Source organism: Hemicordylus capensis, chromosome 14, assembly GCF_027244095.1.
Source record: "Hemicordylus capensis ecotype Gifberg chromosome 14, rHemCap1.1.pri, whole genome shotgun sequence".
NCBI lineage: Eukaryota > Metazoa > Chordata > Lepidosauria > Squamata > Cordylidae > Hemicordylus > Hemicordylus capensis.
Window position 1 is genome coordinate 6,560,578 of NC_069670.1, and position 17,038 is coordinate 6,577,615.

Below are 17,038 nucleotides of genomic sequence, written 5' to 3' on the forward strand. Positions count from 1 at the left end.
GAAAGAGGCCGTTCCAAAACCCACCAGGCTTTGCGGTTAAGTTTGTCCCTCGGGCGCTCCTGTATGAGTCCCGGAAGTGGCGGCTGTTTCCTTCGCTGGCCAGTGATCAAGGAGACTGGTCTGTCGGGAAGGCTGAGGCCCCACCGGTGGAGCTGCAGCAGGAGCAGGCCTATAGGGAGGAGAAGGGCCGCAGGCGGAGATGCACCAGGAGGTCCATCGGGAAGGCTGAGGCCGGGCTGGGACAGAGAGCTGCCCGCGTGGAAAAGGCTGTGCAGGAACCGCCGCGGAGTCGAGGGTCGCCGGCAGGATGGATTCCTGGGTCCGGTTCAGTGCCCAAAGCCAAGCCAAGGAGCGGGTGTTCAGGTAGGCGGGTGGCTGGTCTGGGGCAAAGGGCACCCTGGAGGGTAAGAAGGCAGGCAGCTGCCATCTACTGAGTCAGGCCCTTGGTCCAGCTAGCTCAGTGTTGTCTACCCAGGCTGGCAGCAGCTTCTCCCAGGTTGCAGGCAGGAGTCTTTCCCAGCCCTGACTTGGAGATGCTGCCAGGGAGGGAATTTGGGGGCCCTCTGCAGGCCAGCAGGCAGGTGCTCTGCCACTGAGCTAGGGCCCCAACCCCGAAGGGGAATATTTTACAGTACTTGCATTATTATTATTATTATTATTATTATTACATTTGTATCCCGCTCTTCCTCCCAGGAGCCCAGAGCGGTGTACTACATACTTGAATTTCTCTTTCACAACAACCCTGTGAAGTAGGTTAGGCTGAGAGAGAAGTGACTGGCCCAGAGTCACCCAGCAAGCATCATGGCTGAATGGGGATTGGAACTCGGGTCTCCCCGGTCCTAGTCCAGCACTCTAACCACTACACCCCGCTGGCTCACTGCATGCCAGCTGGGAGTTGTAGTTCAGCAACATCCAGAGGACCGCAGCTTGGCAGCCCCTGGCCTAGGCCCTCCCTCCTAGAACTTCTCTCCTCTCCACTAATCACTAGTGGTGGGGGATCACGATGCACATTCTGTGCTTTTCTAGGAGCCACCATGTGTCCTCCCCACCCTGACTGTCGAAACAGCAAGAGCTCGAGCTCTTAGGCAAACGGGGGATTTTAAAAGTAGAAATGCCTCGCTGCCAGCTTCCAAGGCAGGGGGCACCCCGCTGATCCAGCGAGGCCCGGCTAGCTAACCCCTTGCTTGTGTTCCTTTCCGCATTTGTTCTCAGGGCTGCCCAGTATGCCTGCACCCTCCTTGGCTACACGCTGCAGAAGAACGGGGCCAGTCCGGATTTCCTTGCTAGGATCAAGCAGCTGGAGGCTCACCTGAGTTTGGGGCGCAAGTGTGAGTGCGAGGGGCTGAACAAATAAGGGTGTGGTCAGCAGGGGGTTGCTGACCGCGCACATGGCCGCCACGCATGCACAGTGGCCATATGCGTTCCTCCGCTGCACATAGGCTGTTGGTGGGTGGAATTCCGAGCAGCGCCATGCCTGGAAAAGCGGTGGGGTGGCCAAGGAGCAAGTCAGAACCTACTTTACTCATGCTTAAAGGCACTGCTGCCAGCTCCGCTGAAATGATTCGACAGCAGGCCACACCAAATTGATTCATGCACATCCCTACCACAGTCTCACAGGTCAGCCCCCAGGCAGGCAGGCAGGCAGCAGCTTTCACCCTGAGCCGTCTGGGAAGCAAGTGATCTCTTCCTCTCCAGCAGGGCTTCTTCAAAACATTCCGGGGAACGTTCATTCAAAACATAAATAATGAACACACACACAGAGCATGGAGTGGCACACTATGTTTTAAGGTGTGGGTGCTTTTAAATGAATATTTTGGCAAACCGCCATGCATTTATGGCGAACCTTCCCTCTAACAGGGTCCCAGATGTTGTTGACTACAACTCCCAGCACCCCCAGCTGCAATGGCCTTTGGCTGGGAATTATGGGAGTTGTAGTCAACCACATCTGGGATTCCCTGTTAGAGGGAACACTGGCAGCATATTTTAAGTAAATAAATAAATACCATGATGGGAGTTGTAGTCAACAATACCAGGGATTTGACTGTGCTTAAAACTGAAGCCGAGAAACTCGATGGAGGAAAGAGAAGAGGAAATTATTATGATAACGGATGACACCATTTAGAAGAGTAGAAATTAATTCTGTCACTATCAGCATCAACAACAACAAATATTTATATATCGCTTTTCAACAAAAGGTTCCAAAGCAGTTTACACAGAGAAATAATAAATCGGATGGCTCCTTGTCCCCAAAGGGCTCACAATCTAAAAAGAAACAGGAACACCAGCAGCAGCCAGGTACTGTGCTGGGGATGGATAGGGCCAGTTGCTCTCCCCCTGCTAAATAGAATCACCACATTAAAAGGTGCCTCTTTGCTAAGTTAGCAGGGGGACATAAGAACAGCTCTGCAGGTTCAGGCCCAAGGCCTATCCAGTCCAGCATCCTGTTTCCCACGGTGGCCCACCAGATACCTCTGGGGAGCCCACAGGCAAGAGGTGACAGCATGCCCTCTCTCCTGCTGTTACTCCCCTGCAACTGGGATTCAGAGGCACCTTGTCTCTGAGGCTGGAGACGGCCTATAGCCCTCAGACTAGTAGCCATTGGTGGACCTGTCTTCCACAAATTTGTCTAAGCCCCTTTGAAAGCCATCCAAACTAGTGGCCATCACCACGTCCCATGGCAGAGAATTCCATAGACTAATTCTGCCCTGTGTGAAAAAGTACTTCCTTTTGTTAGTCCTAAATTTCCCAGCCTTCAGTTTCATGGGACAGCCCCTGGTTCTAGTGTTGTGAGAGAGGGAGGGAAATTTCTCTGTTCACTCTCTACTCCATGCCTAATTTCCCCCGTGGCCGACAGCCCTGACAAATTGGATCACCTTCTGCCAAGCCATTCGCCACTTAGATCTCGAAGGAGATGAGCCTCCCCATCTCTTACGACTTTTCAAAAGGCAGTCAAGACACATTTGCGCACCCAGGCTTTTAATTAGAGATTGTTTTAATTGTGTTTTTACTAGTTCTAACGTTTTGAATTTTAATTATTGTACGGTTTTAATCTTTTTATCTGTTTTTATTGTAAACCGCCCAGAGACTTGTGTTTTGGGCGGTATATAAATGTTTTAAATAAGTAAATGAATTCCTGTTATCGGGAACCTTGGAGGCCGGGGTAAGATGGGTCATGCTGATTAACGGCACTGGCTTTCACTTCTAGTGTTTCGGCTGGGGAATTCGGCAGATGCCCTGGAGGCCGCGAAAAGGGCCATCCACTTGTCGGACATGGTCCTCCGTTTCTGCATCACCGTGAGCCACCTGAACCGAGCCATGTACTTCGCCTGTGACAATATCCTGTGGGCAGGGAAGTCGGGCCTCGTTCCCCGCGTGGACCAGGAGAAATGGAGCCAGCGATCCTTCAGGTGAGGCGGTACCCTGGGCCTGCGGTTCCCCCACCCTTCCGCCATTCTTCTTAGCAGACATTGCCAGGGGACAGCTATGTGTGGTCTTAGGCGTAGGAAACTGGCTTCTACTGAGTCAGGCCTTTGGTTTATCTAGCTCGGTATTACTGACCCAGACTGGCAGCGGCTTCTCCAAGGTTGTGGGCAGGAATCTCTCCCAGCCCTCTCTTGGAGATGCTGCCAGGGAGGGAACTTGGAACCTTCTGCTCTTCCCAGAGCGGCTCCATCCCCTGAGGGGAATATCTTGCAGTGCTCACACATCAAGTCTCCATCCCAATGCAAACCAGGGTAGACCTTGCTTAGCAAAGGGGACAATTCATGCCACAAGTTGAGCTCTCCTCCCTTCAAGGCCCGAAGTGGCAAGTTCCAGGCCCAAAGGGCAATGAGGAAAATCTCATATAGGAGTCGATTTTGAAAGTTACCGCCTGTCATTTGGAAATCCAGCCGTTGAGGTGGGAGGAGCCAGCTATGGAATCTTGACAGTCCAGCTGCTATGAGCAAAAGCAAAAAGTCAGCTTGGCTGGAGGAAGAACCTCAGGGGTCTGGGGACTAGAGAGCCATGTTGTGTCCATGACAAACGGCACTGTTAGATCTCCTCCAACCGTTGGGGAGGAGGGCTGGTCTTGTGGTAGGGAGCAGGAATTGTCTCCCTTGCTAAACAGGGCCTGCCTTGGTTTGCATTTGGATGGGTGATGACATGCAAGCCCGTTAAGATGCTCCCCTTGCGGGGGTGGGCCTTTGCGTACAGAAGGTTCAGCCCCTGGCAGCAGCTCCAGGTGGGGCTGGGAGAGGCTCCTGCCTAGAACCCTGGAGAGCGGCTGCCAGTCAGGGTAGACCCTACTGAGCTGTTGTGACCAATGGTAAGAACAATAAACTTATTATTACTTACAATACTGAGCCAGATGGGGCAAGATTCAGGCAGCTCCCTGCATGCCTCTCTCATTGGAGGAGGGTAGAAGAGATGGTGGCGTGGCAGCAAGCATGAATTGTCCCCTTTGCTAAGCAGGGCCTGCCTTGGTTTGCGTTTAGAGGGATGACTACATGGGAGTGCTGTAAGATATTCCCCCAAGGGGTTGGGGCTGTAGATCATTCATTCATTCATTCATTCGATTTCTATGCCGCCCTTCCAAAAATGGCTCAGGGCGGTTTACACAGAGAAATAACAAACAAATAAGATGGCTCCCTGTCCCCAAAGGGCTCACCATCTAAAAAGAAACATAAGACAGACACCAGCAGCAGTCACTGGAGGGATGCTGTGCTGGGGGTGGATGGGGCCACTTACTCTCCCCCTGCTAAATAAAAAGAATCACCACATTATAAAAGTGCCTCTTTGCCCAGTGAGCAGGGGTTAGGGGTCAGTGGCAGAGCCTCTGCTTTGCGTGTGAAGGTCCCAGATTTGCTCCCTGGCAGCGTCTCCAGCTAGGGCCGGGAGAGACTCCTGCCGGAAACCTTGGAGAGCTGCTGCCAGTCCGTGCAGGCAGTCCTGAGCTCGACGGACCAAGGGTCTGACTCAGTCGAAGGCCGCTCTCTCCTTTCCCTCCGCCCTCTCCAGATATTACCTCTTTGCGCTGATCATGAACCTGAGCCGGGACGCCTACGAAATCCGGCTGCTGACGGAGCGCGAGGCCAACGGGAAGTGCCAGAAAGGCGGCGGCGGCGCCAGGGATGACGCCCGCCCGCCAGCAGAAGACGGCCGGCTCCAGCAGCTGGCCCTGCGGCTGAGGCGGCAGCTCCGTCTCCTGGCGTGCGTGCTGAGGAGCAACCCCCCGCTGCTGCTGGACCTGGTGAAGAACGCCTGCGACCTCTTCATCCCCCTGGACAGGCTGGGGCTGTACAAGACCAGCGCGGGCTTCGTGGGCCTCTGCGGGCTGACCTCTTCCGTCCTCTCCATCCTGGCCTTCGTCCACCCCTGGCTGAAGCTGAAGCCTTGAAGGGAGCCGGGGGTGGGGCTGGCTTCCCGGCGTCGGCAGAGGGGGCCGCTGGGGGTGAGGCTTCCTCCCAAACGCTCGGAGGTGGCCGTGGACTCCTGCCTGTGGCCCTCTGGGTGGCCTCTCTCCTCCGCCTCCGAGGTCTTGGCTCTGTTGGGTTGTTGTGGGCGTCCCTTTCTTGTTCCACTTGGCAGGACATCCTGGCCGGGATTTTGAGGACACGGACCCCGCGCCCCGGGCATCTTCTTGTGTCTCCCCTCTCCCTCCCACAGCGCCTCGGCCCACACTTCGTCACCCGCCCATCTCCTCTCCAAGGCACTTCCGGCGGCCGCCCCCTCGCAAACTGTGGGGAGCGCCTCCCTCATTCGGCCCGTCGATGGAGCCGGGGCTGGGATGGGGGCGGTTCCGGCTCGGCCAATCCACACACCCGGCTTCTTCCAGGTGGGCCAAGAGAGGAGGGACAGGATGCAGAGTTCAAGATGCTTGCCGGGAAGGCGGGGGCGACGGGACCTTGGGACCTTTCAGCATCCTTGCTGCTCTCGTTGAGTTGGGTGGAGAACAAGGGGGTGAGGAATGGCCGTGGGGCACGCTGGAGCTGAAGAAGGAGCCCCCGGCTAACAAGCTCCTTGGGGTCCAGACGCGCCACCCCCATGAACAGTGCTTCGAGTCTGGGCCTTCAGCTACGCCGTTTGTAACTCGGAACAGCAGCATATCGGCAACCAGAGAATCCCCTCCTTGCGGTTCATTCTAGGGATCCACCCCGACGCCCCGCTCTTTCTCCCTTTCCATAAACACAACCTATGATGTCTTGTCTGTGAGTCCGTGGTTTGGAGCGTGACGTTTGAAAGAGCCGGGCTCTGCAAACTTGTCCCCTGCCCCGCAAAAGGTGGTGTTGGCCTACAACTCCCATCACCCCCCCGCAGCTGCAGTGGCCTGTGGGTGATGGGATTTGTCGTCCAGCAGTAGCTGGCGACCTGCGTTCCCTGTCACAGATTCCTGGGGATGATGGGATCGGTAGTTAACATCTGGGAATCGCTGTTACACAGGGCTGCTCAACTTCGGCCCTCTTGCAGGTGCAGGCCTGGCTATTGGCCGCTGTGGCTGGGGATGATGGGACTTGTAGTCCAAAAACAGCTGGTGGGGGGAAGATGAGCAGGCCTGCTATCACGGAACGTCACTGGGGGCCAAAGGTTGGGAAACCTTGTCTTGGGTCAAGGGTTCCCAACCTGTAGGATTCCAGGTGTTGCTGGACTACAACTCCCATCACCCCCAGCTAACACACACTATTGTGGCTGGGGATGACGGGTGTTGTAGTTCATCAACATCTGGAAGACCACAGGTTGGGAACCCATGCCTCGAATTTTCCTCTGGTCTCTCTTTAATCCTCGATGGCCAGCTTTATAAAAATTTGCCCTCGGCAGGGAGCCTGACTCTTCTGTCGGGCAGTCATCAGAACTTGCGTTCCTTAGAGTTTTTTGGGGGGTGGGGACTGCTTTTTAAAGTAAGGTTTTGTGGCAAGGCAGAGCCCAGCCTGAACTCTGAGAGGACCCCTGCCAAACGAGAGAATTATTCCAGATGCAGCTTTTCCCCCACGCAGTGCTGTAATGGTGGGTGAAGCTGTATCTGTTGGATTTCTCTCTCCTGCGCCCCTCTTAAAAGTGACACAGGGGCCCCCTCTTTGGGGCTGGGGCTGGGAACCCAGTTCCTAGACACGGTGCGCTTGCCAGCTGCATCCTCTGCACAGAGAACCCGCGTGTGTGGCAGTTGCATGGCAGGCAGAAGTTCAACCTGTGCTGTGGAACTGCTGCACTCCAGAGCCACAGGTCTTTAAGCACAGCTTTGCAAAGATCCCACCCCATTTTCTCCCCTACTCTCTGGCTGTCATTTAGGGACGAGGGGAGTGGGCTTCTAGCTCCTCACAGCTGCCTGTCGTCCCCCCCACGCACCCCCCTCATTTTCTTCTTCCTGCTCCTTAATACCCCTCCAGCCACCCACCACTCGAGTCTTAACCCCTACCCCATCTTTGCGACTGAACCCCTAACCTGGAACAGGTGGCGCTCTCTTCTTGGTTCAGCCTGGGGCTTCGCAAACGTGGGTCTCCAGATGTGGTTGGACCAAAACTCCCATCATCTCCCCCCACCATTGTGGCAGGGGGTGATGGGAGTTGTAGTCCCACCCCAACTGAGGACCCACGTTGAGAACCCCTGGGCCACACCATTTTTCCCCAACCCCAAGCAGTGCCCGTGCTCCTTTTCCCCTTGTAAGTCTCGTCGGTTGATGATTGGAGCGAATAAATCAAATAATGTTGGCAGATCTCGTGCTGTGTGTGTGTGTGTGTGCTGAGAGGGATCTCGGCTTTGGCCTCAGCAGTGATTAAGGAAGACCTTTGCATAGAGTTATTTGCGGCATCAGTCACCCCCCCTCCCTCCCCCTTGCCAGGATAATACCGCCTCTCCTCCTGGATAGGAAGAAGCGTGTTCTGCAGGATGCCGATACCATCTGCCGCTCGGCTGTTCGCCTTCAGGCCAGTGCCGTTCGCCCTAGGCGAGTGGCAAACTTCACAAATGGGTTAGAAGATCACGGGTTTGCCTAAGCGGCTACAATTTAATACGACATTAAAGGGTGGGGTGGGGGATCTATTGCTAATCTTCGCCTGTTGTGACAGTGGAGCGCAGTAACTTGCAGGGCTGAGAAATCGGTTCCCTCCCGAAACTGGGATAGGGAACTGTGCTTAAGATTTAGTTTAAGACAAGAAGAAGAAGAAGAAGATTGGCTGCTCAGTCTGTAAACCTTGGCACTGCTCCTGGATGGGATCCTGGCATGGTTGGAGAGAGAGAGAGAGAGAGACTAGTGTTGGATAGAGGGTGTGCTGGGTTCGAATCCCTGCTTGCCATGAAGGGTAATGTGGGTTTGTCACCGTCTCAGAGCTAACCTGTCTCATAGGGTTATTATGAGGATATAAACCCAGTTATTGTGAGGATATAAACGCCATCCTGAACTCTTTGGAGGGAAGGCAGGATCCAAATGTGAATGATAAATTGGCCTTCGAGGCTAAAGTTTCGACGAGAGCTACTCTTTGGAACCTTTTTTGTGTACCAAGACTTACTGCTGTGTGTGATCACGGTGCCTCTGGGCCTCTGCAGAGTGCCTTTCTACATCGTTAATTGAAGCTGGTGCCTGCAATTAGTTGTCAGGGTCACAGTTTGATTCCAGGCTCCTTTTAAGTCATAGCACCTAGGAAACTGCCTTCTACTGAATTAGCTGTTTGGTCCATCTAGCTCAGTATTGACTACCCAGACTGGCAGCGGCTTCTCCTGGGTTGCAGGCAGGAGTCTCTCTCAGCCCTCTGAGAGATGCTTCCAGGGAGGGAACTTGAAACCTTCTGCTCTTCCCAGAGCAGCTCCATCCCCTGAGGGGAATCTCTTATGTTGCTCACACATCAAGTCTCCCATTCAAATGCAACCAGGGCAGACCCTGCTTAGCTAAGGGGACAAATCATGCTTGCTCTCTTCTAACCCTGCTCTCTTCTAACCCTGGCCTTGTTTCCTAAACAAATTTTATTTATTTGAAACAGCCCCCCCCCCCGCCTTGGTTACACCCTTAAATCAAGCACCCTCGGGGCAGTTCCTCATCACAAAATAAAATCACAACATGCAAAGGTCCCAGGTTCAATCCTTGGCAGCATCTCCTGGTAGGGCTGAGAGACACCCTGGCCCGAAACCTTGGAAGAGCCGCTGCCAGTCAGTGTAGACAGTTTTGAGAAGGACCAACGGTTTGATTCCGTATAAGGCTACTGTGTAGGTGAAAGCCCAAGATTGCATCTGATTCAGACCTGTGAAAATGAAAAGGGCTTTAGGAACCGAGGCAGCGGTCTTATACAGAGTCGGGGCCTTGGTCTATTAGCTCAGGATTGTCTAGGGAAGGGTGTGGAAGAGAAACATTTCACTTGTAAGGGGAGAAATGTGGGGTGAGGCTTCTCCCGCAGGTAGAAGTGGCCTGTCATAAACACCCTGATCACTAGATGGCGCTACAAGCCTATTCGTGACGCGCCTCCAGTGGTAAAAGAATTATTCAATTGCAGAACACGGCTCGGGCGTATATAGCGGGTTCAAGCAGTGTCACCCCACATCCGCTCTCCCTACAGTGGGGGGCACCAGAAAAAAATTAGAGGGGGACAGAAGAAGGGGCAGAGTGCATTCCGGGGGTGGGGGGGTGAGCTGTGTCCCATGTTAGATTTCTAAAACTGAAATTATATTTCATATTAACGCTCTCATTCTGAACATATTTCCACTGCTATAAATCCTGTTGAATTATAAAAATGGGGAGGGTTTTGCTTGTTTTTTGGGGGTGGGCTTGTCTACCCACGCTCCCCCCATAACCTCCATGATAGTTGGTTGTGTCCCCCACCACCACCACCGAAACGGTACACAATTCTTCAGTGTTGTGTCCTGCAACATCTTTACTAGCAGTTACCAAATGGACAGTCTCACTCATCTGCTGCCCCTGAATGATTCTCTCTGTCCCTCGGAGATGCTGCCCAGTGAACCATCCCATAAACCGCCCCGAGATGTGAGTTTTGGGTGGTATATAGGCAAATAAATAAACATTATTTTGTTTTCTTGAAAAGGCTGCCGTTCATGAAAAGACTCCTGCACACACAGGCAAGCTGCATTTGTTCAGTGTAAAAGCTGTTGGGACAGTGGAACTACCCGCCTCATGGAGTAATGGACACTCTTTTGGTTTTGAAACCGAGGCTTGGCAGCCGCCTGTCAGAAAGGAGAGCTGGTCTTATGAGAGGCCCTTTGCTAAGCGAGGTCTGCCCTGGTTTGCATTTGAGTAGGAGACTACATGTGTGAGCGCTGTCAGATATTCCCCTTAAGGGATGGGGCTGCTCTGGGAAGAGCATCTGCCTGCATGCATGCAGAAGGGTGGGTCCAATTTCCCTCCCTGGCAGCATCTCCAAGATAGGGCTGGAAGAGACTCCTGCCTGCAACCTTGGAGAAGCCGCTGCCAGTCTGTGTAGACAATACTGAGCGAGATGGACCAAGGGTCTGACTCGGTAGAAGGCAGCTTCCTCTGTTCCTGTGGCGGTGCAGCAGATTCCGGCGCTGAGCAGGGCGTTGGTCTAGAAGACCTCTGAGGTGCCCTCCAACTCTAACATCCAAGGTAGGATTTCAAGAAGTAAGTGCCGAAGTACACAGCTCCCAGACCACTGGGAGAGTGTGACTTTCCCAGAGCGACAGAAGCAGGGATCGACTCGTGCCTGAGAACACCTTCAGACAAAGCGTTACCTTTCCACTTTGTGCCCGGGACCAGGGTGTTATTTGTTTTCCCTTTCCGTGCAGAAGGCCTTGTGCCAGCCAGTGCCACAGCCCTCCTGCTGTGCTTGTACCATTGACCTGTTAGAAACAAAACATACCGCCACTTCAGAGAAGCCTGAGCGCTTAATGATCCGCAGAGAGAGCCTCAGCGATGGAGGCAGTCAGCCAGGGCCGTGTGGGGTACTCCTCTGGGGTATGGCCGGGGGCGCTTCGAAACCTCTCGGCCCCTTGCTGAGGAGAGATGGTGCCCTCTTCCTGCCACACAGACCCCATCAGGCCCTTCTCCCTTCAGAACCACAGGGACAAGGAGCATAGGCAGCTGCCATATACTGAGTCCGACCCTTGGTCTGTCTAGCTCAATATTGTCTGCACAGACTGGCAGCGGCTTCTCCAAGGTTGCCGGCAGGAGTCTCTCTCAGCCCCATCTTGGAGATGCTGCCAGGGAGGGGACTGGGAACTAGATGTACAAATACAACTGGTATTTAGCGGCATCTTTATTTAGAGGCATCTTGCCTCTAGTATGTAGAGGCATCTTTATTTAGAGGCATCTTGCTCCATTTGGGAGTCAGAGTTCAGAACTGGTTTCTCAGCCCCTCCTGGCCCTGCGATTCTCTGCTCAGGCCTTGCGTTACAGTCTCTGCTTTTTCACTGACTGGGCTTTGACATGCCTGCAAAGCTAAAAGGAATTGCACCTTTACAAAGAATAATAATTAAATAATAATAATAATAATAATAATAATTAATAAATAATGGGAATTTAAAAGATCAAGAGGATTATTTTTCTTTTTTGCACGAAAGGTGGGCAGCCTTGCTAACCTTTTATGCAAAATAGAGAAATAATCTTCTTGATCTCCTTTTTAAATCCATTTTAAAAAATAGTAATCATATTGCTCTGCTTTGCAAAGGGCTTGGATGAACTCCTGCCAGGGCTGAACAAATGTTCCTAAACGTGTCAGTCGTTCTTTCAGCCAGCCCCCACCACCCCCTTCTTCCGCAGGGTTGAGGCTGAGGCACAGAAGAGCTCTGCTCGCTCCGCTGAAAGGGATCTGGCCCCTTTTCTTCCCGAGGCAAGAGGCCTTTTCTTCTTGCTCCCGGAGGGGTCCCTTTGAGTCATTCCTCAACACCCCTGCAAGTTGCATTCACCAAGTAGCTTTTCAGCTCCAATGCTTGGATTTCGGGGAGAGGGGTGAGAAAGCAAGTGTGTGTGTGTGTGTGTGTGTGTGTGTGTGTGTGTGTGTGTGTGTGAAGAAGGGAGGGGGCAGAATTTCCGGAAAAGACTGTAGTACCTCTATCCATCTATATTAGGAATTATCATCATTCTGTTTCCTGCAAAGGGAGTGGAGAAATTTTTGTTCGGGGCAGGGGTGTGGGGGTTTCATTTGCTTTCATGGGTGTCTGGAGCGGGGCAGGGGAAGAGGCAATGCTCCTCCTACACCCCCGGAATGAGCCAGTCCCATTCAAATCAATAGGGTTCACTCCCATCCCCCCCCGCCCAATTTCTTTTTAAAAAAATTTTTAGGTTGGCTACAGGCCTGTATAGGATTGCTGTTCTTGTCACATCTCCCCAGCAAAATGCCTTGCGGACAGGTTTAGAGAGGAGAGGGCTGGTTTTGTAGCAAGCATGAATTGTTCCCCTTTGCTAAGCAGGGTCCACCTTGGTTTTCATTTGAATGGGAGACTACCTGTGAGCACTGCAAGATATGCCCCTTATGGGGCCTCTCTGGGAAGAGCACTTGCATGCTTGCATGTAGAAGCTTCCAAGTTCTCTCTCTGGCAGCATCTTCAGATAGGGCTGAGAGAGGCTCCTGCCTGCAACCCTCCCTGGAGAAGCTGCTGCCGGTCTGAGTAGACAATACTGAGCATCTGCGGAGATTGGATTTTTTCCCTCACAATAGCAGTGCTAGCAATAAGAGAGGGAACAGTCCCAAATCAAATCATATCAAATTAAATTAAAATCTTTATTAAGGTGAATGACCAGCAACCAGCAAGATACAAAATGTACAAGAAACAAACCTCTGTTCCCTTTTTCTTCTGAAAGCAAATGGACGTAGAATGTTTCTTAACCATTTGAGCGCTGGCTGAAGATGGGAGATCTTGCAAGGAACGATTCCATGGGGTGGGGCTGGTGGCCTCTGGGTACCCCTGTTGCTAAGCGACAAGGATGCAGTTGCTAGGAGGCAGAGGCGTGCGCCTGCCAGGGGTGGTTGCTAGGCCACGAGGTATTACCACCCACCTCCATAGTGAGGTGCCCTGTCCCTCTGTGGCAATGGTTGCTAGGCAACCTGGACTGGAGTTGTGTGGCTCTGGTGCAGGGCAGGCCAGCCTAAGTGTTGGACTACAACACCCATCATCCCCTGCTGCCATCGCACCCCTGCCATTGCAGCAGATGGGTGTTGTAGTCCGGCCACAGCTGGAGAGCCTCACCCGCCAATTCCCCTTGTCTCGAGGTTCCGTTATTTCCGTATCCACGCCTCTAGGTGAGAATGGAGCCCCTGCAAATAACGGGGGCCACCTGTACTGAGCTAGATGGCACCATGGCCGGATTTGAGATAAGGCAGCTTCCTATGCTCCTATGTAAAGTAAAGTGTGCCGTCGAGTCGGTGTCGACTCCTGGCGCCCAGAGAGCCCTGTGGTTGTCCTTGGTAGAATACAGGAGGGGTTTGCCATGGCCTCCTCCCTCACAGGATGAGATGATGCCTTTCAGCATCTTCATGTATCGCGATATCTGCCCTATCTCGCTGCTGCAGGGATCCGAACCCACAGCCTCCTGCTCTCTAGGCAGGCTTCTTCCCCACTGTGCCATAAGGGGGCTGGGCATACTCCTAGGAGGAGAAGGAGGCCCTAAATCAGAGTCCTCCTGTTGGAAGAAGCCGGAAGCTCCTTAGAACGACCTGTTTCAGATCTCGAAGTTCGCAGCCGCCACTTGAGCCTCAAGGAACAGAAGCTTCTGAGCATGCCCGTTCATTGCCAGGGGGCCTTCTTGGCAAATTCCCCTGTGCCCAGTGACCCGATCCGAGGAAATATTTTGCATGCCACCAACCCGCCCTCCTTCGCTCTGCCACACAACCCCCTTTGCTCGGAATGCGGAACTGCCTTGCACGCGGACAGATGCCATCCTTCGCTGGGGACATGCCTCAGCCGCGGGGGGTTAGACATTCGGCCGGGAAGAATCCTGGTCTGTTTTCCGTTTTTGTCAGAGCAGAAATTCAAGGCTGCTCTCTCTAGGGATGTGAGTGAGTGGGTGGGTGGGTGTAGGGCTGGATTCTGACATGCGGAGGCCCTAAGCTGGGAAGAGCAGAAGGTCCCAAGTTCCCTCCCTGGCAGCATCTCCAAGATCGGGCTGAGAGAGAGATTCCTGCCTACAACCTTGGAGAAGCCGCTGCCAGATTGTGCAGACGATACTGAGCTAGATGGACCAAGGGTCTGACTCAGTATATGGCAGGCAGCTTCCTAGGTTCCTGTGTCAAGCTTAAAGGGCCCCACGGAATAGAAGGTGACTCTGAATTTAAGACAACCCCCTTTAAACAGAGGTTACATACAGCGTAGACCTATTTACCCCAACAGAACAGGACTCTGAATTTAAGACACCCCCAATTTCTAACAGCAAAGAACTTGGCGGGGGGGACCTTTTGTCTTGGATTCGAGTACATACAGTAATTTACAGTTATTGTTGCACAGATTTATAAACTCAATACGATCAAGAACTGTCTCACCACATAAGTATATTTTTCTCTTATTAGAGAAAAATCAGAGATCATGTCTGTTTTAGACTCCCTTTTCCCTTTTATTTTTCAACCAGGCATATAAAACCTTTCAGTTTTTCTGGTATTCAGAGGCCCATCATAATGAAGGCTGGGAAATTCAGGACCGACAGAAGGAAACACTTTTTCACACCCTGCATAATTAACCTGTGGAATTCTCTGCCACAGGATGTGGTGGTGGCCACCAGCCTGGATGGCTTTAAGAGGGGCTTAGACAATTGGCTACTAGTCTGGTGGCTATGGGCCACCTCCAGCCTCTAAATACCAGTTGCAGGGGAGTAACAGCAGGAGAGAGGGTGTGCCCTCACTTCTTGCCTGTGGGCTTCTCAGGGGTATTTGGTGGGTCACTGTGGGAAATGGGATGCTGGACTGGACAGGCCTTGGTCTTGATCCAGCAAGGCATGTTCTTGCAAGGCGAGGCGCTAAGCTGGAGCGTCTTAGCTTGTGCCTAAATCAGGCTCTGTGTGTGTGTTGTGTGTCCGCGAGCAAAGTGAACTTTTCTGTGCAGATTGGCCCCCTGGAGTTACTAGGCACCACCTCTACGTACCAGCATGTTTGATTTCAAAAGCTGGCAACCTCCCAGTAGGCTGAAGGCATTCTCCTTAATGACTTTGGCTCTCTGGGTGAGCTCTAACCTGCGGAGAAGTTTGACTTTAGAGCCAGGGTTCATTTGCACGAGGCCTGCTCCTCCCTTCACAGGGCTGGGGGTGGGGTGGGGGATATGTCGTTGAAGCTTTAATAGCTGGCTTTCTTTGGGGTAAAAAATGAAAATGCAGGATCAGCCCTTTTGTTGGAGAGAAGCCTGCGGAATTCAGACCTCTGTGTCACAGCCACGCCAGAAGTTCAATGATGCCAAGGTCATGGCTTTAGGTACGCTGCCTCGGTTGCCCCATTTCAAGTGGTGGGGGGTTCCGGGGGGTTCTGGTGACTCCAGACTTACGTTGGTAGCATTTGGTTCATTGCAGTGGTTGATGAACTACAGTTCCCCTTCTTGTCACATCTTATGCTTATGAGGAGAGAGAAATCTTGAGCTGCATGGCTGAACGGGGATTCAAACTCGGGTCTCCCCTGTCCTAGTCCAACACTCTGGCCTCAGCTAGATGGACTCCCTATTGCTAGATGACTCTGTATAAGGCAGCTTCCCGTGTTCCTAAAAATCACCTTTGATGCCTATCAAAGTTAACCCCTGCTGAGCAAAGAGGCACCTATTAAAAGTGGTGATTCTCTTTATTTAGCAGGGGGAGAGCAACTGGCCCTATCCGACCCCGGCACAGCATCCCTCCAGTGGCTGTTGCTGGTGTCAACCTTATGTTTCTTTTTAGATTGTGAGCCTTTGGGGGACAGGGAGCCATCTTATTTATTTGTTATTTCTCTGTGTAAACTGCCCTGAGCCATTTTGGGAAGGGCGGTATAGAAATTGAATAAGTAAATATTATTATTATTATTATATCAGTGTGTCAACAGAATAGATTACCAATCATTGGATTACCAATTACCGAAAAGCTAGGGAATTAATTCACACATGCAGAGGACAGGAGGAGATGTTGGAGGCTTCTATGGACTGAAAGGACATCGGGAACAAGAATGCCTTTAGCTCCCTCTCATTCCGATTGCCGTATGTCACGCCAGCGGCTTAACTTCCCAGCTGAAGCCGGTGATGACAAAGATAAGGCATTTCTCCTTTCGAGGCAGCCAGCCAAGTGAAACTTTCTGCCCTCTTGCCTTGCTCCCTGGGGGGTCCTTCTGCCAGCCAAGCCCATCGCTGCTTTTTAATTTGCAAAGGGTTTGAGAATTGAGATCTCACCACCACCACCACCGCCCCTGCGGCATTTATCCTTACAAAAAGTCCTCAGAGGGAAGTCTCTGCTATTCCTGCTTTATAGGCTGGGAGAGAGTGACTTGACCAAGGGCAACAGAACAAATCAGTGGCGGAAAAGAACATCTAAAGTTTGATTCAGTTTGATTCAGTTTGAATCAGTTTTTTGGCCTGCACAAGTGTTGAGCTCTCAGTGTTGAGAGGTTTATAAATATGACTTTTCTCTGCCGCTTCTCTGCACCAGAAGCTTTCTCAGATGGGCTGCTTTACTGTGGCAAGAAGTGCCTAAAATTAAGCCATTTTCAGTACTGACCCAAACGGCTACTTTTTTAGGATGCATATAATGTGCAGTCACTGTGAATCGTCGGTCGGGGGGGAAAGGTGAAATGCCATTGGCTGTATGAACGGCACCTTCTGTCACCGTCCTGATGTTGCTGTAAATTGTTCCCTCATATGAACTCCTCCCCAGCCTAAGTGTAGCGAAGCTGCATCCAGTTGCCGTTTGGAAAAGTTCTAGTCATCGCTCTGAGGTCCCTGTTATTTCTGCTTTACAGACTGTGAGTGGGGGAGTGACTTGACCAAGGGCAACAGAATGAGTCAGTGGCAGAGAAAAAGATTTAAGCTTGATCCCTGGGAATGCACAAATATCAGTGTTAGGAACATGGTTGTTAACTGAGTCAGACCACTGGTCCATCTAGCTCAGTACAATCTAATCTGACTAGAAGAAGCTCCCCGGGGAGGAATTTTTATTAACCGGGAGATGTTG

General features: G+C 52.2%; 1 protein-coding gene across 2 annotated transcripts; it reads left to right on the forward strand.

Annotated features, from left to right (window-relative positions):
• Positions 1-14: 14 nt before the first annotated feature.
• PEX11B (peroxisomal biogenesis factor 11 beta) lies at positions 15-7,685 on the forward strand. Of its 2 annotated transcripts, XM_053278856.1 has the most exons (4): positions 16-363; positions 1,213-1,328; positions 3,206-3,407; positions 4,999-7,685. In XM_053278856.1, exons 1-4 carry the CDS (start codon positions 308-310, stop codon positions 5,375-5,377), a joined length of 753 nt encoding a protein of 250 aa, XP_053134831.1. In that variant the 5' UTR covers positions 16-307; the 3' UTR covers positions 5,378-7,685. The 2 variants fall into 2 exon arrangements, with proteins under 2 accessions (XP_053134832.1, XP_053134831.1); XM_053278857.1 differs by lacking the exon at positions 1,213-1,328 and having other exon boundaries at positions 15-363.
• The last annotated feature ends 9,353 nt before the right edge of the window (positions 7,686-17,038 follow it).

Bases quoted from the DNA above. Each gene is read 5' to 3' on its own strand.
- PEX11B (XM_053278856.1), top strand. From the start codon at position 308: ATGGATTCCTGGGTCCGGTTCAGTGCCCAAAGCCAAGCCAAGGAGCGG. The intron at 1,329-3,205 runs GTGAGTGCGAGG...TTTCACTTCTAG, and splicing joins CCTGAGTTTGGGGCGCAAGT to TGTTTCGGCTGGGGAATTCG. The intron at 3,408-4,998 runs GTGAGGCGGTAC...CGCCCTCTCCAG, and splicing joins TGGAGCCAGCGATCCTTCAG to ATATTACCTCTTTGCGCTGA.